This window comes from Giraffa tippelskirchi, chromosome 1 (assembly GCF_054371585.1).
Source record: "Giraffa tippelskirchi isolate mGirTip1 chromosome 1, T2T-mGirTip1v1.2.pri, whole genome shotgun sequence".
Lineage (NCBI taxonomy): Eukaryota > Metazoa > Chordata > Mammalia > Artiodactyla > Giraffidae > Giraffa > Giraffa tippelskirchi.
The window spans coordinates 199,701,852-199,723,772 of NC_137275.1; the positions used below are offsets into that span (position 1 = coordinate 199,701,852).

At 41.5% G+C, this 21,921-nt stretch overlaps 2 protein-coding genes across 5 annotated transcripts in view; one reads left to right on the forward strand and one right to left on the reverse strand.

Moving 5' to 3' along the window:
• Positions 1-17,645, reverse strand: part of FAM240B (family with sequence similarity 240 member B) — a 28,787-nt gene extending 11,142 nt beyond the window's left edge. Inside the window, exons 1-2 of one of the 2 annotated variants that reach the window (XM_081523486.1) lie at positions 17,561-17,645; positions 15,996-16,114 (exon numbers count right to left, since the gene is read on the reverse strand). In XM_081523486.1, coding sequence (XP_081379612.1) covers positions 15,996-16,037 — 42 coding nt within the window. In that variant the 5' untranslated portion in view covers positions 16,038-16,114; positions 17,561-17,645. Of the gene's footprint in view, positions 1-15,995; positions 16,115-16,837 lie in introns of both variants that reach the window. The other variant, XM_081523495.1, reaches the window with a different exon arrangement.
• LOC145518525 (spermatogenesis-associated protein 31A6-like) overlaps positions 1-21,921 on the forward strand; it is a 120,578-nt gene extending 98,657 nt beyond the window's left edge. The window contains exons 1-5 of one of the 3 annotated variants that reach the window (XM_081523184.1): positions 11,842-11,916; positions 13,343-13,515; positions 16,892-16,949; positions 17,523-17,583; positions 17,835-21,921. In XM_081523184.1, the coding sequence (XP_081379310.1) occupies positions 17,977-21,792 (3,816 nt within the window). In that variant the 5' untranslated portion in view covers positions 11,842-11,916; positions 13,343-13,515; positions 16,892-16,949; positions 17,523-17,583; positions 17,835-17,976 and the 3' untranslated portion in view covers positions 21,793-21,921. Of the gene's footprint in view, positions 1-11,841; positions 11,917-13,342; positions 13,516-15,918; positions 16,141-16,891; positions 16,950-17,522; positions 17,584-17,834 lie in introns of those variants that run through there. The other 2 variants (XM_081523195.1, XM_081523173.1) reach the window with 2 other exon arrangements.

Here is a 21,921-nt window from a genome sequence, read left to right on the forward strand (position 1 = left end):
TCTCTAGTTATCTCAACTGTATTATGATTAACATATGCATTTCTTAAATACATATTTAAATGGCTTTTATTTGTGAGTTTCATTCACTTTGCTTACAGAATTTCTTTTTAGATTTTGGCAGACACTTCACTTCTGTCACTTCATTTGTGAATTGAGCTATTTGGTTTAGACGTTCACCAAGCTTCCCTTCTAGCTCTAATAGTCAGGAAGATCCGTTAGTATCAAGTTCAAGGGAATAATCTGTACTTTCAGCATTATAGGAGCTTTGTATTTCAGTTTATATCTTCCAAATGAGGATATCTGTTTGCTTTGCACATATGTGAAGGGCAAATATCAATGATTAGACAAAAAGGCACTGTAGCAAAAGGGGACTATTCTTTGCCAATGAGCAGTTCTGTTTCTCTGCATCTCCACAGCAAAGTACTTTTTACTAAAGTTTATATCTATTAAAATAATTAGTTTTATTTGTAGCAACTCAATACCAATTTGGAAAAGTCACAGTTCCTTTGCAAACTGATAAGTTTGCTAAATAACTTATACTGAAAGAGTACTAGAACTTCCTTTAAATAAATATCAGTTTAATCAAATAACATTTATTGAACTTTGATTTTGTTTGAGGCTCAAGCATTTATGTCATCTAATGAGGGGCAAGGCAATGGTGAATTATATAAACTAAAACAAAAAAAACTTCTACAGTTTAATTTCCCAAGTTCCAGGTAATTCAGTCAAGTGAAAAAACCCAACTAAAGATTAATTCTCCTGACCTTCAGCTTTCTGAGAAGCTTCCATGCTTCTGGCACTCACAATCAATGTTTCACTGGGACTAAGTTATCCATTAATCAACATGAGATGTATTCTGTATTTTATTTAATCTTAAGAAAGCCTTGCTCAGTGAGATAAAAAGCTCATTTCTGCTTTCTCACATTTTTTAACTTGAAATTCATGCATAACTGACATGTAGAAATCAGAGACAGAAAAACTCTATTGGCCTAACTCTATTTCCAAACTGGTGTCGAAGGGGGTGAAAAAAATGAGACCAAGTGGCCAAAAAAGAACACATGTATAATAATTGAGACTCAACTCCCAGCTCCAGAGGTAAGCTGTTCTCATACCTGACAACACAGAGCTGAACACACTGTACCTTAAAGATGAATTTGCAGGTGAACTGATATCCTGCTGGGTTACAACAGAGGGCAAGTCTCCCAGTCCCACTCCTGGATCCTTAGCTCTGATTTGTGAAGGCCTCAGGTGCTTCCCTGAAATCTCATTGTTACAGCCCTTTATATATGAGGAGTTATACAGAAATCCCTCAGTTTTTCAAGGTCATCAGAACCAAATTAGTAGCAGAAACAGACAGTATCTTTCCAGGGACATTGTAGCCTTCCCTAGTGGTGAGAGATGGCTCTGAACAAATTCCATCTCTTGCTACCCCACCCACCCCAGGGCAGGGGAGCTTCTGTTTTGGCAGATCCCACAAGTGCCATGACTTGGCCTGAACCAAATGAGATGATTTAGAACATGAACTGGATTATTCATGTGCCCTGTTTCTCTGAGACTTGTAGAAAGCCATCCTCTGCCACTCAACGTGCGAAGGGGACTGGAATGGTGGGACAAGTCACTACTGGGTGTAACATTACAGGAAGACTTAGAGAGGCATCTTGCTCTTTGGAGCCATTAATCCTTGAATGGAATCTGGTGATGACATATCACGGTCTGCTCAGTTCTCTACCAGTTGAAACAGGAACTGACCCTTGCTGAGTGTTTTCCAATAAAATGCATCCAAGTGAGATGACTTCTCATTTTAGAGTGGCTCTTATCCCATTTTGGAGGAGCACATTTTGTCCTTAGGGAAAAACATTCAGAATACTCACTCATCTGATAACAAAAATAGCTCTGGTTTTCAGCATATCCTTCTACTATGCTATTAATTGCATGCCCATTCATTCAGTGGGTTATAATTGTTCAACTTACATTATATGTGAAAACTTTATCTAATATTGACGTTTAAATTTTATATTATTAAAGTGTAATATTTAATATTGAGTCTATGAAAGTACTTTCAGTTCAGACGCTTATTTGTGTCTGACTCTTTGGGACTCCATGAACTGCAGCACGCCAGGCTTCCCTGTCCATCACCAACTCCCAGAGCTTGTTCAAACTCATATCCATCAAGTCAGTGATGGGCTCCAACTGTCTCATACTCTGTCGTCCCTTCTCCTCCTGCCGTCAGTCTTTCCCAGCATCAGGATCTTTTCCAATGAGTCAGATCTTCGCTTTAGGTGGCCAAAGTATCGGAGCTTCAGCTTCAGTATCAGTTCTTCCAGTGAATATTCAGGACTGATTTCCAGGGTTGACTGGCTTGATCTCCTTGCTGTCCAAGGACTCTCAAGAGTCTTCTCCAACACCACAGTTCAAAAGTATCAATGAAAATACTTTGATAAGTCCATTTACTTTAAACTGAATGCCTACTTGAATAGTGGAACCAAACTTTACAGGAGAAAATTTTTTTCATAGGGAAAGAGAGAAATTAATTCTGGAACCATATTGTAGGTTACCACCAATGCAAAAACAACAGTTTAAAGTAAGAAAAACTCAGCAAAAATGTTTCCAATGAGCACATTGAAACCGCAGGAAAAAATACAGTGAAGCTGAATAACTAGAAGATGACAGATTACTTGATGAGTTTCTTTCTCTCCCTCTTGATGAAATAAAATTCATATTTTATGGCAAGATACAAAAATTTTATACATAAGATTTTTCTTTGACCATTTGGGCTTCCTCCCTCCCCTTTAGTGCTGTTGTTCATTTGTATTAACCAGACCTGCTTAGGAGGTAACATTCCTTCTTAAGTTCATCCAGGGTCACAACTACTTAGGAGGTAATCTTTTGTCTTCATCTTGTAAGGGGCTATGATGACCCATGACCTACTGCTTGCTTTTTACATGTAGATCTGGACTGTGTAAACTGTTAACAGTGCATCATTTGACATATAACCCTTTATCTCAAACTTATTTAACTGTGCTTTGACCTCTAATGGGTAGGAACAGTCCTCAGAGCTTTCTGAAAGACTGTCTCCTGGGTTATAATCTTCAGGGTGGTTTGAATAAAATTTTCCACTTTTTTTCTTAGGTCTATTGATTATTTTTTTTTCAAACATGTGCAGTGTAGCCAGCAGGATATCAGAGATACCCACCAGAGGACACCTGGGGTTTCCCCAAACTGGTGCTTAGAGCAAAGCAGGGGCCCATTGACTCCCACTGACTTCTCAGTACTCCTCAGGAATTCTTGTGAGTTATCCTGGCATCCAACTCTCATTGTTTCAGCAGCGATCCTGCAAGTTTTATTCGAGTTGTTTTCACTCAAGAAAGACTTGGAATCTTAAGGGACATTTCCTAGACAGGGTCCTAGGAGGATATGAGCAGAAGGCTGAGGAAAACAGGTGGCTGGGTTTTTGTTAAATCAGGCTTTGAAAAAACCCAACAGGTTGAAACCGAAATGTTCATTGACAGGTGAATGGATAAAGAAGAAGTGATATATATATATATATATATAATGGAATACAATTCTGCCATAAAAAAGAATGAAATAATGCCATTTGCAACAACATAGATGGAGCTAGCAATGACCAGACTAAGTAAGTCAAAAAGAGAGAGACAAATGCCATATGGTATCACTTATATGTATAGAATCTAAAATATGATACAGATGAACATATCTATGAAAAATAAACAGAAACAGACTCACAAACATAGAAAACAGACTCATGGTTGCCAAACAGGTTAAACAAGGAACAGACTGGGAGTCTTTAGTTAGCAGATATAAACTGTTACATACAGAATGGATAAACAACAAAGTCCTACTGCATAGCACAGGGACTATACTCAATATCCTGAGATAAACAATAATGGAAAAGAATATAAAAAGAATATATACATAACATATATTCTTCCATTATATATGTTTACATATATATACATATATATCAGAATCACTTTTGTTATACAGCAGAAATTGACACAGAATTGGAAATCAACTGTACTTCAATAAATAAACAAAAAATCAAGTTATGATCTGAACAAAACTCTTGCTAGTGAAATGAGAGGTTAGATTATTCGGCTCCAAAGAACAAGGGAGACCCACTACAACCAGTAAGTAAACACCGCATGACAGAGGCTAATAACCTCAAGCACTCACAGGGGTTTTTAACTGTTGGAAGGAGAAATTAAGACATGAAAAAGAGTCAACTGACTCAAGGGTAACTTATTGAGGAGTTAGACTCAGAAGCAGCACATATTCAGTCTACCACACTCTCCTCAGAAAGTGTTCAGATCATATCTCATATGTGAATTAATAATGGGAAAATGTGTCTTAAAGGCCAAACAGCTCCCACCCAGGCAACCACCTACAGGAATGTCAGCTGGGTTTATGTATGCTGCAAGGACTTAATTGGAAATTAAAGGAAATTCTCTTCTGAAATGGCCAAGATGGGGTTCCTTTTGCTTGAATTCCAAAACTGATTTTTCACAAACAATTGAATCCAGCAGTTTCCTGGATCTCTGCCTGTAGGGTCTACTGGAAACAACAGTGGTAAGAGTTTTTCTCTTTCTAAAAGTAGATTAGCAGGGAAAACTATTTTTAGAGCTAGCTCTTTGGATCCTTTGACTTGGAAAAACTTCTAACTTGTTAAAATTTTAGAGAGCTCTCATATTAAACGTCTATTTTGATTGGTATTTGGAATCCACAAAAGGCTTCAAAATTCCAAAATAACCTCACTGAAAGGTTTGTTTTAAAGGCTAACTAAAGGTTAATGATGGAAAAGGTGCCTAAAACTTTACTGCTTCCCTCTAAGTTTTATTTGAGTAGTGGTTCTAGTGATCCTCTGTCTGAGTTGACTTTCCACAGTGAAGACACTATTAAATGGTTCCCTTTAGACATGCAAACACCTGAAGCTGTGGCTGAGTCTCTTCAGATCAAAAATGAACTAAGGGCCATAGTCAAAGAAATTCTTAAACCTAGGGAGGATCCTCAAAAGTGTTTGTAAGCAAATTGCCTAGATTAGAGACCACCAATCTGACTATTATTCAGAGTCTGGTAGGAACATCAGACTGGATATAGCTATTATTTGGAGTCTGATAGGAATTTTTTTGAGGGGGGCCTTCTCCCCTAAGCTAAATGAGGGGAAGTAAAACATTCTGACACAGGTGAATGGATGTCTCAGTCTTTTGATACCATTTTGGTGGCCATCCGATTTTTTGAAAAATTACAAAATGACTGTCCATATTTTACAAATCTAGTTTTCATAGGTGGAGAAGGAAATGACAATCCACTCCAGTATTCTTGCCTGGGAAATCTTATGGACAGAGGATCCTGGCGGGCTACAGTACAGGATGTCACAACAGAGTCAAACACGACTTAGTGACTAAACAACAAAAACACAGTCTTTATAGAACTGAGAAGAATGTGTCTTCGGTTCAGATCAATCGCGCCATCGTGTCTGACTCTTTGCAAACCCATGGACTGCAGTATACCAGGCCTCTCTGTCCATCACCAACTCCCAGAGTTTACCCAAACTCATGTCCATCAGGTCAGTGATGCCATCCAACCATCTCGTCCTCTGTCGTCCCCTTCTCCTCCTGCCTTCAATCCCTCCCAGCATCAGGGTCTTTTCCAATGAGTGGGCTCTTCACATCAGGTGGCCAAAGTATTGGAGCTTCAGCTTCAGCATCAGTCCTTCCAACAAATATTCAGAATTGATTTCCTTTAGGATTGATTGGTTGGATCTCCTTGCTGTACAAGGGACTCTTCTCCAGCATCACAATTTAAAAGCATCAATTCTTGGGCACTCAGCCTTCTTTATGGTCCAACACTCACACCCATATGACTAACATAGCTTTGACTATACAGAACTTTGTCAGCCAAGTGACGTCTCTGTTTTTTAATATGCTATCTAGGTTGGTCATAATTTTTCTTCTAAGGAGCAAGTGTCTTTTAATTTCATGGCTGCAGTCACCAGCTGCAGTGATTTTGGAGCCCAAGAAAATAAGATCTGTCACTGTTTCCACTTTTTTCCCAACTATTTGCCATGAAGTGATGGGACCAGATGCCATGATCTTAGTTTTTGAATGTTGAGTTTTAAGCTAGCTTTTTCACTCTCCTCTTTCACCCTCATCAAGAGGCTCTTCAGTTCCTCTTTGCTTTCTGCCATTAGAATGGTTTCATCTGCATATGTGAGTTTGTTAATATTTCTCCCAGAAATCTTGATTCCAGCAATCTTGATTCCACCTATACTTCATCCAGTCTGGCATTTCGCATGATGGACTCTGCATGTAAGTTAAATAAGCAAAGTGACAATATAAATCCTTGACATACTCCTTTTCCAATTTTGAATCAGTCCATTGTTCCATGTCCAGTTCTAACTGTTACTTTTCGACCTGCATACAGGCTTCTCAGGAGGTAGGTAATGTGGTCAGGTATTCCCATTTCTTTAAGAATTTTCCACAGTTTGTTGTGATCCACACAATCAAATGCTTTAGCATAGTCAATGGAGCAGAAGTAGATGTTTTCTTGGAATTCCCTTTCTTTTTCTATGATCCAAAAATGTTGGCAATTTGATCTCTGGTTCCTCTGCCTTTTCTAAATACAGCTTGTACACCTGAAACTTCTTGGTTCATGTAATGCTGAAGCCTAGCTGGAAGGATTTTGAGCATTATCTTGCTAGCATGTGAAATGAGCACAACCGTACAGTAGTTTGACCGTTCTTTGGCATTGCCCTTGTTTGAGATTGGAATGAAAACTGACCTTTTCCGGTCCTGTGGCCACTGCTGAGTTTTCCAAATTTGCTGGCATATTGAGTGCAACACTTTAACAGCATTATCTTTTAGGATTTAAATAGCTCAGCTGGAATTCCATCACCTCCACTAGCATGCTTCTTAAGGCCCATTTGACTTCACACTCCAGGATGTCTGGCTCCAGGTGAGTGACCACACCATCAAGGTTATCTGGATCATTAAGACCTTTTTTGTATAGTTCTTCTGTGTATTCTTGCCACCTGTTCTTAATCTCTTCTGCTTCTGTTGGGTCCTTACCATTTCTGTCCTTTATTGTGCCCATTTTTGCATGAAATATTCGCTTGATATCTCCAATTTTCTTGAAGAGATCTCTAGTCTTTCCCATTCTATGGCTTTCCTCTACCCTTTTGCATTGTTCACTTAAGACCTTTTTATCTCTCCTTTTTATTCTTTGGAACTCTGCATTCAGATGGGTATATCTTTCCCTTACTCCTCTGCGTTTTGCTTCTCTTCTTTTCTCAGCTACTTGTAAGGCCTCCTCAGACAAACATTTTCCTGTGCTGCATTTCTTTTTCTTGGGGATGGTTTTGGTCACTGTCTCCTGTACAATGTTACAAACCTCTGTCCACAGTTCTTTAGGCACTCTATCAAATCTAATCATTTGAATCTATGCATCACTTCCACCCTATAATTATAAGGGATTTGATTTTGGTCATACTTGAATGACCTAGTGGTTTTCCCTACTTTCTTCAGTTTAAGTCTGAATTTTGCAATAAGGAGCTGATGATCTGAGCCACAGTCAGCTCCCAGTCTTGGTTTTGCTGACTGTGTATAACTTCTTCATCTTCAACTGTAAAGAATATAATCAATCAGTATTGACCATCTGGTTCAGTATTGACCATCTGGTGACGTCCATGTTTAGAGTTGCTCTTGTGTTTGCTGTAATCAGTGTGTTCTCTTGGCAAAACTCTGTTAGCCTTTGTCCTGCTTCATTTTGCACTTCAATGTACAAAATGAAGCTTATCTCGTACATTGTACAATGTAGCTCAGCTGCATTCAGAGACCCAGATCACTTCTGATGCACTATCTGTGTAAGCATAAGTAATGGCTGTGCCTGCATTGTACAGATGATGCTCCAGGTCTGAGGCACCCTTTCCTCTCACAGTTGAGCTTTTTCCTCAGCTTCAGCAGCTCTTCCTCTGGTGAGGAGCTGTGTTGTTAAGGGAGTGGGACTAGCATAGTTGTTTTCCTCAGGCTGGGGTATGTGCCAGAGTGGTCAGGGGAAACTGGCCAGTGACCAGTACAGTTCTAGTCGACTCTCTCTGTCCTATTTCAGGAGTAAACAAGCAGGCACATGTTTCCCTCAGCTGAGTCCAGGCTTCCCACAGCTCTCCTATTAGTTGCTCCAAACAACCAAGAAGACTGATTTTCCTGATGTTGGGTCCCGGAATGGGAGCACCCCAAATGTGACTTGAACCACTCACTCCCCAGTGAGGATCTCTGCCCATGTAATCTTCCTCCTCTCCCTCCTACCAAGGGCATAGGTCCCAACCTTATCACTTCTAGTCCCTTCCTACCCAATTGCATGTGATCTTTCTCACTGAATTGGTTATAAAGGAATCTTTCTGCTAGTCTTGTTAGTATTATGTGAGAATAGTTCCATATGTAGATATATTGTGATGTGTTCATGAGGGAAGCTGAGTTCCATGTCCTCCTACTCCATCATCTTTATCTCCTCCTCTTTGCTCATTTTTTTTCTTTCTATTCCTCACACTTAATAATTCCAATTGTCCTATTTTCAGTTTGCTGATTCTTTAAATTTCTGCCTGCTGAAATCTGCTAGTATATTCCTCTTGGGAATTTTTCAATTCATTTCTTGTACTTTTCAGCTCCAGAATTCGTTTGGTTCTTTTTAAAAAATAATTTCTATTTTTTGTTGGTATTCTCATTTCCATATAATTTTCTTGATTTCTGTTAATTCTTTTTCCTTGTTGCCCTTTAGTCTTTTGAATACATGTAAAACAACTGTTTTAAAACATTTCTCTTGTAAATCTGATGTTTCAGCTTCCTCAGAGATGATTTCTGTCAATTATTCGATTCCTTTGAAGGGCCATGTTTTTCTGTTAATTTGGATGCCTGTGATTCTTTTGTTGAAAGTTGGGCTTTGCAGCAACTATGGAAATCGAATTCACCCATTCCCCAAAGGTTTTTTTTTAATTGTTGAAGGCTGTAGTAGTCTGTTTTGTTTTGAGAAATTTCCAAAGTATTTTTTAAAGGCTGTTACTTTTTGTTTCTTGTTACCGAAGTCTCTCTTACATTAGCTTGTGTTCAGCTAAAGTCTGGACAAATTTACTTAAATGGCAGGGCCCCTCTGAATTTCATGTATTGATTGGCTCTGTTCTGGAGCAATCCTTCAACACTTATCTATGCTAGCTCTGAGCCTAGGCTAGCTTTCAGCCCAAAGTGAAAGTCTGAAGTCTTCTCAGGTTTTTTCTGAGCATGTATCTTGCCTGGGCTTGTGCATAGTTTCTAAATTCTCCAGTATAAACCACTGATTTTGAATGTCCTAATTTCCCAAATTGTCTCACCCTAACTCCTCCTTCCTCATATGGTCTTTTTTTTGTTTTCATCTGGAACCTCTTGCTCAAGTCACTGTGGGTCTGTATAAGCAGTGCCTATCATTTTTATACCTCAGTTCTAAGTTAGGCAAAAAAGAGATGAGCATCTTGTATCAGCCATTCAGATATCCCCTAGATAGGTTAGAATAGATGTACATAATAATATGCAACAAATGCAGCTTCCTGTGGTTCACAGGGAATTACTGGGAACTGTGATGCTACCGTGTAGAGACAGGAACTGCCACTGTGTTGGAAGGTATTGGCACAAGGGTGAATAAAAATGTCATGTAGTTTTCCTTACATTTTGAAGATGATTTTTCTTCACTGGGCATTTTCTTTGTTGCTATAAATCTTTCACTGTTTTCCAGAGCTCTGACAAAGTTGTTTCAGTTTCTGCTTTAAAAAAAAAGTTTCTATGAGAGAATGAGAGCTTAAAGCTTTTGAGTCTGCGATTTTGCTGCCATCCCCTTTGAAAATAAAGTTTTAAACAAAACAGTATATTGCATGAGGAATCAGGGCAAGAAGGTAGGAAAACACAGTGTGGAATCTGAATTTTATTCATGAAAGAGTGGCTTGATAAATTATTTTAGGTGTTGAGGGAAAAAAACAGAGTAAAATGAAATTCTTAGTTTAAAATGGGAGAAAATGAATTTCTGTTTAAAAGGGATTGAAATAAAAAGATTTGGTTTCAATTTTAACATTATAGTTTTCTCTTAGCCTTCTCACAAGTGTTATTAGGTCACTAAATTATTGAAATCAATCAAATGCCCTTCCCCAAGAAGAGAGATGGATGAGACCCTCATCATCACTAGAGAAGCTGCTGACAGCACTGTCTTGTTAGCATTAATCTCACAGTAATCAAAATTAAATAAGTTGCCCTGGTAGAGACAGGCCAGCTACATATGCTGTAAATGGTAGGTAGACATAAACTTGAGGTTGACATACACTTTGGAAGAAAAAACCCAATTTATGTAAAGAGGAGTTCATGAAGAAATTCTTTAATTAACATTCAGTTTGATAAGAGCTCCAAACCCAGGGATCAAACCTGGGTCTCCTGCATTACAGGTAGATTCTTTACCGTCTGGGCCATCAGGGAAGCCAAGATTTGTTGTGATGCTTAGAAAGATAATTTATTTATTACTTTTGAAAATTTAAACAGATGGGCTAACCCAGGTCTAAAACAGTGATTTTTAATGTTGACTGAACTTTGGAATCATCTGAGGAAATTTCAAAATTATGGCTGACCAGAGTGATCAGAGGGTTTCCTGATGGCTGAGATGGTAAAAAATCTGCCTGCAATACAGGAGACCTGGGTTCAATCCTTGGGTTGGGAAGATCTGTTGGAAGAGGGCATGGCAACCTATTCCAGTATTCTTGCCTAAGAATTCCATGGACAGAGGAGCATAGTGGGCTGCAATTCATGGGGTCTCAAAGAGTCAGAGATGACTGAGCAACTAACACTTTTAGAGTGAACCACAGACTAAGTCAGAATCTCTGGAGATTTTTTCAAACATATTTATTGAGGTATAGTTTACATAACAAAATTAACCTATTTAAAGTCTACAGCATAATGATTTTTAGAAGTAAATTTATAAAGATGTATAATTATGGTGGCTCAGACAGTAAAGTGTCTGCCCTTAATGCGGGAGACTCGGGTTCGATCCCTGGATCAGGAAGATCCCCTGAAGAAGGAAATGGCAACCCACTCCAGTACTTTTGCCTAGAAAATTCCGTGGATGGAGGAGCCTGGTGGGCTACAGTCCATGGGGTCGCAAAGTGTTGGACACAACTGAGCAACTTCACTTTCATAATTATTAGCATGATCCAATTTCAGAACATTTCCATCATTCCAAATAGATTTATCTTGCTGGTTAGCTGTTAATCACTACGTTTTTTTGGAACTTTCATAAAAATGGAATCATACAATACGTGGTATTTTACGTCTTACTTCTCTCTGCTTACATTACACATACATTCATGTATGTTCACTTTTTCACATTAGATTGCTTAGCATATATATTACAGTTGCTTTAAATTCCCGGTTTGATAATTCCAACATCTCTGCTACATATGAGCCTGGTTCTGATTCATCCTCTGTCTCTTCACACTATGTGTTTTCTTTTAGTATGTGTATAATTTTTTTTTCCTGGAAATGAAACAAGCTATTAGAGTGAGGTTTCAGTTATCTGGCTAAGAGTTAGGCTGAGTTTAGTGTTTGCTGTAGCTGTAGGTGTCAAGGGCTAAAATTTCCTCTGGTGTCCTTGTTTTTGTCCTTCTTACTACCTTTAGGTTTTCCTAGAGACTTCTGAAATGAGGTTTGAGACATAGAGTGTTTTCAGTTTGGCTCTCTTGTTACTTAACAGGAGCCTTATTGATGTGGCAGTAAATTATGAGGGTGAAGGGGGAAATAGTCTATAGGCTTATGCTTAAGTCTCAGTCTTTTAGTGATCCTGTGACCATGGGCTGTGACCTTCACAAGTGCATCTCAGTTTTTTCTTCAGGTGACAAAGGTATACTAGAGAGCCTGAAGTTGGATATTTTCCTTCTCCCATGTTGAAGGCTAGTTGGAGCTGGAGTTGGGTAATTTTCTTACCCTGTTCAATCAAGCCCAGTCAGTTAAGGTTTTTGCAGAATAGTTTCTCTTGATAAAGCATCTTATTGAGAATGCTTTGTATGCATTACAAAGTTACTCCTTTTCCCCCTCTTCTTCCCAGAAGCATAAGGAGATTTTTCTTGGATATTCACTGTGGAAGCCTGGTTGACCTCTTAGAGGTAAAACACAAAAGTTGTGGGGTCTCAATTAATACTCATCTGCCCTGGCATTTTTAACTCTCAAACTTGTCCACAGTGAGCCTCCAGCAATTTATCAATTACATTTTAATTTTTTGGTATAGTATAGTCAAAGCTATAGTTTTTCCAGTAGTCATGTACAGATGTGAGAGTTCGACCGTAAAGAAGGCTAAACAACCAAAGAATTGATGCTTTTAAACTGTAGTGCTGGAGAAGACTCTTGAGAGTCCCTTGGACAGCAAGGAGATCAAATCAGTGAATCCTAATGGAAATCAATCCTGGATATTCATTGGGAGGACTGATACTGAAGCTAAAAGTCCAATACTTTGGCCACCTGATGCAACGAGCTGACTCATTGGAAAAGACCCTGATGAAGGCAAGAGGAGAAGAGGGTAACAGAGGATGAGATGGTTGGATGGCGTCATCGACTCAATGGACATGAGTTTGAGCAAACTCCGGGAGATAGTGAAGAACAGGGAAGCCTGGCATGCTGCAGTCCATGGGCTCCCAAAGTTGGACATGACTGAGCAACTAAACAACATGATATGAAACAATTTTGATATTAAAAGTTCCAAATTTTCAAACAAAGTAAGTACCCTTGACCTATAAAATGAAAGTTGCCAAAGAAGGGAGAAAACCAGCAATAAGGAAAATACAGAAAATAAAGCATAAAATAAGATGACAGAAATAGATCACAATAGAACAACAATTAAATAAGTCAAGATAAAAATTGTCATATGATTTTTACATTTCAAAAGAAAATAATATTGAAAATAAAGTAATGGAGAAAACTTGGAGAGCAAATGTGAATGCAAACTTAGACCTAGGTCTAAATTTTGATAGAAGGTTGAATTCATGATAAGAATATTATAAAGCAGGAAAAGACTGTTGACTATAGGAGCAACAATTGAAGTATACATTCACAATACAATATAGCTAAATAGACCTACAGGCCCACGTTCCTACTAAAGCTATATGAAAACATTATAACCCACAAATAGAGAAATACCCATTATTTTAAACCTCCGTGGAGCATTAAGACAAATCTACCATTTGAATCCCTCATTGGATCCTGTGTTACTAAGGGTTAGAGAATTGCAACATAAGGGAATTTTGTGTAAGACTCAAAACTTCTTCTCTATATAGTTCAGGCTGGACTTGAAGATTCAGGAGGATGCAGTGAGGGGAATGGCAAAGCACACTCAGAAAACAAAGTATGTATGTAACATTCAAGACCTGTCTGAAGAGGCTGCTCAAAAACAGACTCAGCCCCAAGGGTTTGACCCCTAGTCCTACTCTTCACCCTACTACCATTTAAGGTCAGTACCTTAGCTCACCCTAACTCATTCCTGGCTTCTGGGTATAGCACAAGCGCACATGTCTGAATGCCCATGTTCCCTAAAAATTTAAATGTTGAAATCCCAACTCCTAAAGCTGGGAGCTGAGGACATAGGAAAGTGCTTATGCGCTTTCATGAATGGGATTAGTGCATTATAAAAGAGACCCCAGAGATATCTCTAGCTTCCTCCCATCATGGCGATACAGAGAGAAGGCTCTGGCTTTGAACCAGGAAGAGAGGTTTCACTAAGGTGAACGTGCTGGGTAGGAATTTGATCCTGGACTTCCTGGCCTCCAGAACTGTGATAAATGAATTTCTATTGTTTTTAATCAACCCAGTCTAAGATATATTGTTATAGCAGCCCTAACAGATTAAGACAACATGTTCCAAAACTTATGTAGAGAGTAGGGACTGTCTTATTGTTGCAAACTAAGAAGGTGTGGACAAGGAAATGGCAACCCACTCTAGTAGTCTTGCTGGGAAACCCCAGGGACAGAGGAGCCTGTTTTGCTACACAGTCCATGGGGTTGCAAAGAATTGGACATTACTACTAAACAGCACTAAACAGCAGCAGCAAGAAGAAGCTGAGTTGAGACAACATATGAAAGGCTTTTTTTAACGAGAAAATTATGGATTATTAGATTTGAAAGTACTGGATTGATTAAGGAAAGATGCTGCTACTGCTGCTGCTGCTGCTAAGTCGCGTCAGTCGTGTCCGACTCTGTGCGACCCCATAGACGGCAGCCCACCAGGCTCCTCCGTCCCTGGGATTCTCCAGGCAAGAATACTGGAGTGGGGTGCCATTTCCTCCTCCAGTGCATGAAAATGAAAAGTGAAAGTGAAGTCGCTCAGTCGTGTCCGACTCTTCGCGACCCCATGGGCTGCAGCCGACCAGGCTCCTCCGTCCATGGGGTTTCCCAGGGAAGAGTACTGGAGTGGGGTGCCATTGCCTTCTCCGAAAGATGAGTGTGTGTGTATAATTGTGTTTGTAGTATGTCCCAAACCTCTCTGTGCAGTTTAAAGCTTTACTAACTCCATAATTATAAATGCTTCAAACTTACAAAAATATCATCTGAAGGTTTAACTGTTACCAGATGCAAGCATGTGTGTGCCCATTTTAAGCAATATTGAAACATCAGAGTCTGAAGCAGAGAAGTTTTATAGCAGGGCCATGCAAGGACACAGGTGGCTCATGCCCAACAAAAACCCTTGAAGCCTTTTAGAAAACCTTTTTAAAGACAAGGTGAAGGAGGGGGATGGTTAAATGTTGCAAACTACTGGTGTTGGATCCTTTGTTCTAGCAGCTGTCCAGGTAGGTCAAGTCATGGTCGTGTCATGATAGTCCTGTAAACCTCCAACAAAACAAATGTTATTTTCTGTTCTGCAACTTTTTATCTCCATATGAATGAGCTTTTAAAAGTCAATGCCATGAGTATAGGCTATCCTGTATATTTCAGGCTGTAGACAACATTCTTCTACAAAAAGTACAAAGCCAGATTCATGTCAATGTATGGCAAAAACTATTACAATATTGTAAAGTAATTAGCCCCCAACTAAAATAAATAAATTTATTAAAAAAAAAAAAAAGTACAAAGCCAGCAAGACTAAACACAGTTTACATCCTTTTACAAAAGATGCAGAGCCATTCTGGGGTCCAGGGAATGGGTGAGGTCAGCCTGGAGTAGCAGGAATGGGCAGAGTCAGCATGAATAAACACAGGCAACAAAGCACAAAGATTAAAGTAAAAAGGAACAGATCTAATGTTCTTCCTTATTACATAACTACATAATTACGTAAGTAGTTATTACATAACTACATAATTACATAACTAGTTATTACATAACTACTTATAATTCTTTCATGTTTATGAATTTTTAAAAATAAATTAGTCTTATGTTTGCATGTTGGTCTGATAGGAAATGGGATAAAACATATACTATTCAAAATTCACAAAACTAAACACGTCTCTAGGTTTACATAAGACACAAACATGTGGGGAAGTTGGAGTTGAGGATAAAAGAATATCTGAGTATAAAAATCTCTGGCAAATAGCTAAACTTTCAGGGTCAATTTCATATTTTCAAGAGTTCTAAAACTGGTGGGCCTTGGCTCCAGATCTCTAATGGATGAAGGAACCCAGTAATATCTGTATTCCAGGTGGAATGAATAGAAAAGTGGCTAAGGTCTCTCTGAGTGGATGAGACTAGTTGAAAGGAGGGATCTAGAAGCCTCAGGAGGGTGCAGGGATCTGTGGGGCTCGATGAGAGGGAGCCATGTTTCAGCCTACTCCTCTTCCTGCCCCTCCCCCACCCTTAGGACCCCTTTGTGACAAGGCCATAACTCTGTGATGCAGGTCTGGGGTTCTGCCCTCAAGTGAACTCCCAGTACTCTGCTGCCTAAGGGCAACAATGCAATTCAGAAAATGGAGAATTTCTTTTATTTGAAAAGCGTTATTGCTACCTTGCTGAGATCCAGCTTGACTTCCTGGTTGATTGATATCATTCTTGCGTTCCTATGTGGACTGGGGCTCTTCCTTCTGTTACTCCCATGCTTGCAGAGTAATCCATACTTACCACCATCTAGAAAACATAGAAACATCAGGAAGGTAAGAAACCTTTGCCTCAATCCCAACAGAGATTATCTCTTTTTTTCTTATTCTTGTATCCACTTTTTAAAATCACTCAGAGAGACTACTGAGATGGGAACTCTCAGGAAAGCATAGAACATCATCCTTCTAGGGACAAGCCAGGCCAGGCAAGGGTTAGAGGAGGCGTAAGGATTTATAGCCCAAGATCTCAGGCCGGGAGTCCAGGTATGGTAGAGAGCTCTGGGCAAGTCCCAAATGCAGTGACTAATGGCCAAGGACTGAATTACTAAGAGTTCAATCTCTATAGGAAGACTGAGCACTGGTTCACTAGCCACCTTCCCATAGCAGGTGTTGAGTGAGACTTCCCCCTGTGTTGGGACTGATCTAAGGGCAATGTTGAGTCGCTGAGAGCCTCAGAGCAGAGGGTAGAGTGGAGGTCTGGCCTTGGGAAGCAGAATCCTATCTGACAAAGCTCACATGGGAAATTAGTTTCACACAACTGAGAATGTGTGTGTTTCTTGATCCAAGGAACAACGACAGAAGAAATCTATGGTGAATATCACTTACAAAATCCTTCTTTGCACTCTTCAAAGAAAAAAATGAAAATATTTTTATCCACTTTAAAAATAAGTAAACAAGGAAAAAAACCACAGAGGTCCATTAGTTAAATGTAGAAAGCCATACTGTCCATGAACACTGAGCATCTGCAGCTCACCTGGAGAGAGGAGGGAGTTGGGTGATAGTCTCTCTTTTTTTTCTTATCTCTCAGCATCAAGTGGAGGTGAAGGGGAGGAGCCAGAGTAGGAAGAAAAGTGGATCTTTGAAAGGTAAGCCTTTGCCATTCAGTCCTGCATTCCCCAAGAGTTAGCTTCCATCCCTCCTGTCCCTGAGGGCCCAGCTCCATGGTCTCTGAGGATGCCAGTGGCAGAGCCTACTCTTCAGGAAACAGAGCCTTAGGGAGGCTCCTGGGAAGGAGATCAGAGTCCAGATACGTCCCAGAAATGTGTGCTTAGAATGAAGCCATGAAGAACCTGGAAATGGGGTATGTGGATTGTGGTGGAACAACGGTGCCTGTGTTGGGAGGTGGGACCTCCAAGTCCAACTGTGGACAAATTGTTTAACTTTGCTCAGATTCTTCTGTGAGATGAAGCTGACCTTTCTCCTACAGAGCAGTTGTAAGGGCCATAGTGGGTAATGAATGTGGAAGCACTTTGCAAAGGACAAACCCTTGTCAAGTGAGCCTTGTCATCTCTATCAGGGACACATGCCTTGGACACCAATGCTTGAGCTCTAGAGCTTAATCCTCCAAAGATTTCCTTTAAAGAGCTATTGCACTCAGCCTCCAGTAGCACTCTTAGGCCTCTGCCTTCACCACCGTGACACAGTCTCCTGATTTCCAGGTTGCAGAGATTGCCTGGAAGAACTGGAGGGGACTCACCATTTGGTTTCACTTCTGCAAAGGTAATGAATCTTTTCCCTTCCCTCCTGGGCCCTCCTTCCTCCTGAGCCAATAATGTAACCCCAGCCCTGGGAGGAGCAGCCATGGGAAGGGTGGCGAAAGCCCTAGGGTGAGGGACAGCAGGAGCATTATGAAGTCAGTGCAGGGGCAGAGAAGGGATCCTGGGCTGCAAGTATCCACCCCTGCCTGGCCTGCCCAGCCCTCCTGGGACCATCTGCTCCTGGTTGCAGCTTCTGTCTCCTGCCTCCTGCAGCCACCTGGGGAGGCTCCCTGACAAGAGAAGCTTTCATCAGATCTCCTGTCAAGAAGACCCCCTTGGTGAGGTATGCAAAGCAGTGCCTGCTGGAGCCCACCAGCCCACCAGCAGGGAACCTGTGGAAGATGCCGCTCCTGCCATGTCCCTATTGGCTCCTCTGACCAAGCATCATCTACCTCTGGCCTCCATCATTTCACCAGGCCCAACGACCTCCTCAGTTTCTGTTCCTTCACACACATCCCTGAGTGCTTCTCAGCCACTAGAGCCTTTTATTTCCCCAGACATCCTTTCATCCCCGCTAGTTGCTCTTTCCTCGCCCCCACCATATCCGCCTGATTCAGAGGCCTGTCCTCTGACAGCCTCCTCTACCCTACAACCGATAGACTCCATTTTGACTCTTACTCAGCATGACTCCTTGATGGCACTACCCCTGGGCACTGTCCCACAGAGCTTGTTTCCACATCCTCCTCGGTCAGCTTCTCTCATCCCAGCCATCTCAGGCCTTGGTCACTCACATTGTCCCGTTTCAGCCCTGTCCTGGAGGCAGGCAGCTGCGAAAGCCTTGTGTGTCTCGACCTCATCAGAGTACAAGGCCCAGAAAAAGCACCTTTCCCACAACCCAGCAGGGGCCTCATACTGGATAGGCTCCACAGACAGACAAGTAGAGGCTAGTAGCCCTTCTTTGCTCAGCTCTCATGAACAGAACCTCCAAGACGTACAAGTGACAAAGAGAGTTGAGATCAAGATTTGCAAGGAAAAAGAAAAAGATGAATCACATCTAAAACAAATGAGCCCAGACGGTCACCTGAATTCTTTGGGGAATATGTTGAAACCTCTGCATGCTGAGCAGGACACCACAACCCCTCAGCCTTTCTGTAGCACAGAAGACAAACCAGAGCAGCTGCCTTGTCCTCAGCAGTTCTCATATCCCAAGGTCCTGGGGAACAATCTACAGCAGAAATATAACCAGCTTTTCTGGGGTCTCCCTTCTCTGCACAGTGAATCCTTGGAGGCTACTGCCTTGATCCCTGAGACCTCTTCTGTACCACAGTCTCTTTTCTTATTCAACGGAATTTCTCATGCCTTCCCAGTTCAAAGGCAAGCTAAAATATCTCCACTGCCTTCCCAGTTCCAGCCCTTGTCCCATCTAGAGTTCCAGTCTCGACCCTTTATTCCAACAATACCTCAGTTCCAGCCCCCACCTCTGGCTCAGATCCAAACCCAAGCACATCTAAAATCCTCTCCCCCAATCCTACCATCATCTTCTCCAGCCCAGATCGGGGCCTCTGGACTGTCTTGCCCTACAGCCCAGAATAAGCCACAGTCTCTTACCCCAACTGAGATTCAACATTCAGAATGGTCCTTGTTGCAGAAGCAACTAGAAAATGGGAGGATTTTATCTTCTGTAGTCAAACAATATCAGGAAGTCTTTAATGTCTTCCCTTCCAACCTTACTGAAGACAGTTGGATGGTCTCTATCCTTCCTGAGAATTTTCCAATCAGTCCAGAGCTCAGGAAGCAGCTGGAACAACATCTTCAAAATTGGCTCATCCAACATCGGTGGGAGCTGCCCCAAAGGATCCAAGAGTCTTTAGAGATAAAGCAGCTTCAGGGAGAATTACCAGGCACATGCCAGGCAAAGGGCAAGGATAGACCCTCACAACCATCTTCGTTTACAGGTGAAAGCAGCAAGGATGCACAGAAAGTGAGGTTCCAGCTAAGCCAGGGTGTGGGCAAGGACCTAGGGGATATTTCGGGGAAGGTTCCAAAAGATTTGTCTAGGAACTCAGAAAGCTCTGTAGTGAAGTTTCAGGAGGTGAATTCTGAGGAGTCAGAAAATGACCAAAGGCTCTTGAGTGACTCAGAAATTGATTTACTAAGGAGCTTAGATAAGATTCTAGGCAACATTCTGAAAGGCCATTTGGGCAGAAAGTTGGGGCAGAACAGCAAGGGTTTGGTTCCTGTGAATGTACATCAGTCTAGCCTTGATGTCAAGCATCCTTCTTCCAAGTCTGATACGCATGCGGAAACCAGCAATCTAGGCATCTTGAAGGGTTGGGAACCTTGTGTGAACACCTGTTATAGGGTTTCCTTCCTTGATCCCAACACTCAAGAGGAACTGGAAGCACATGTTACAAGGTTTTGGGTAAAGCATAGATGGGGCCTACCTCTCAAGGTCCTCAAGCCCATAAATCTCTTTAAATTGAAAAAGCCTCAACCCTCCCCCATGCAGTTTGTCTCCCCTGCCTCAGACACCTGTGTATCTGAGTCCCACTCAACAGTAAAATTTGCTGAGTTCCTCGGAAAACCTCCTCAGGCCCATTCAGGAGAGAAGGCAATAAAAGAAGAGTCAGTTCCCACCCTGATAATGCCTCTCCTTACCCCCTCACCTGTGTATAAGGAAAATCAGAGGGTGCTGGCAAGTTTCCCATGTGATGACTACCATGGACCCTCAAAGGCTTCTCTGACTGGACTGGAGGACAGGTCATCTTCTCAGTCCCTCAAATTCAACATTGTGGGAAGAACCTGGAAGACTGAGACTATGAAATGGACCAAGAGGGACAGCCTAGAGCCACTTCCAGGCTCTACAATGGCCAGGAATGAGCCAAGAGAGGAGAGAGGTGGTCAGGCCCCACAAGACCCCTGCCAAAGGGTAAAAATGATGGAGGTGAACTTAGGATCCCAATCTTTGAGAAGTGAAGAGGCCAGGGAAGCAGCAGAGGCCAAGGAGTCTCCTGCTTTTCATCAACAGTCTAGAGTTACATTGGGAACCAAAGTGTTAACAAAACCCCAAACCACAAGTGTACATAGGAGGAATTTAGAGGCCCCAGGGGCCAGTAAACATTTCCCACTCACTAGAATGTCTGTTTTCCAACGTCCAGGTAAGCCATGCCTTAACACGGATGTTGCTAGTGAGTTTAAGTCCAAAGGAAAGGCACGGTCAAACAACCAGCTTCAGGACTGTCCCAAACACATATGTCTTGCTGCAGACAGCTTGACTTCTCCAGTGCCTCATTGCAATCCCCAGAGATTCCCCACCAGAGACAGATTAGCTTCCCAAACACTACGTGGCTTTAAGGCAGCCCAAAGGAGAAGCCTAGGGCAGCAAGAGCCCAAAACTTCAAAACTTCAGGATTCACAGAAGAGCCAGAGCAAGATGATAGCCCCTACTTACAAAAGAGAGGACTATAGGAGGCATAAACCAGGAGAGCATGAGGAAAGCTTCAAAGAATTAGGGACCTCTCAAGCTGGAAGTATGAGCCGCCCTGCCCAGGTCTGGGGAATAGTAGACTCTGTTAGAAGAAAATGTCTCCAGGTCATGCCAGAGAAGAAACAGGGTCCTCAAGAAAGCTTCTTCAGAAAAAAGATGAGGCTACTTTTAAAGTGGATTTTCCCCAGTAGAAAAGTTATAGATGGCGATGCCCTGCAAAAATGCAAGCCCATATCGGCCACTGCCCAGAGCGAAGAACTAGTCAAAAGTGGATCAATCTTGAACAGTGAAAACACTGAGGCTCAGGCACTTATGACAGCTGTTGGACAGATCCTAGAAGAAAAAATGGCAATTCACCATGGACTTCATGCCGTAAAGTTAAAAGAACCCATACAGAAACTCCGAGCCCCGATATGTGGGTGTTTCTGCTACCACAGGCTTCCCTCCTACCCACAGCAAGGGGAAAATATGGGTTATACAGCCTGTAGTCATCAAGCCACCTCCAAGGGCCAGAGTTGTTCTATCAGAGAAAGGGAAGTCAGACATCAACAGAGCTCAAAAAGTGTAAGATTCAATGATGAGTGGCTGAGCCCAAGGTGCCTCCCAACTTCATCCTCCAAGAAGACTCTGACTCTGGTCCATCCCTGCCAGTATGGACCAAGAATTCCAGGTGCCCCAGTCCACCACCACCACTGTCCAAGGCACTGTCATCTTTGGAGAGGTGTCTTGCCTGCTCAACCATAAAGTACTTCTCTAGTCTTTCCTTTAGTAGAAAAACATGTCTCCAAGAAAAAATTCAGTCCATATAAAGAAAGTTTTTCTCAGTGTATCCAAGATATTTAACGTTCCCCAATACATATGTTTTTTTTCTCA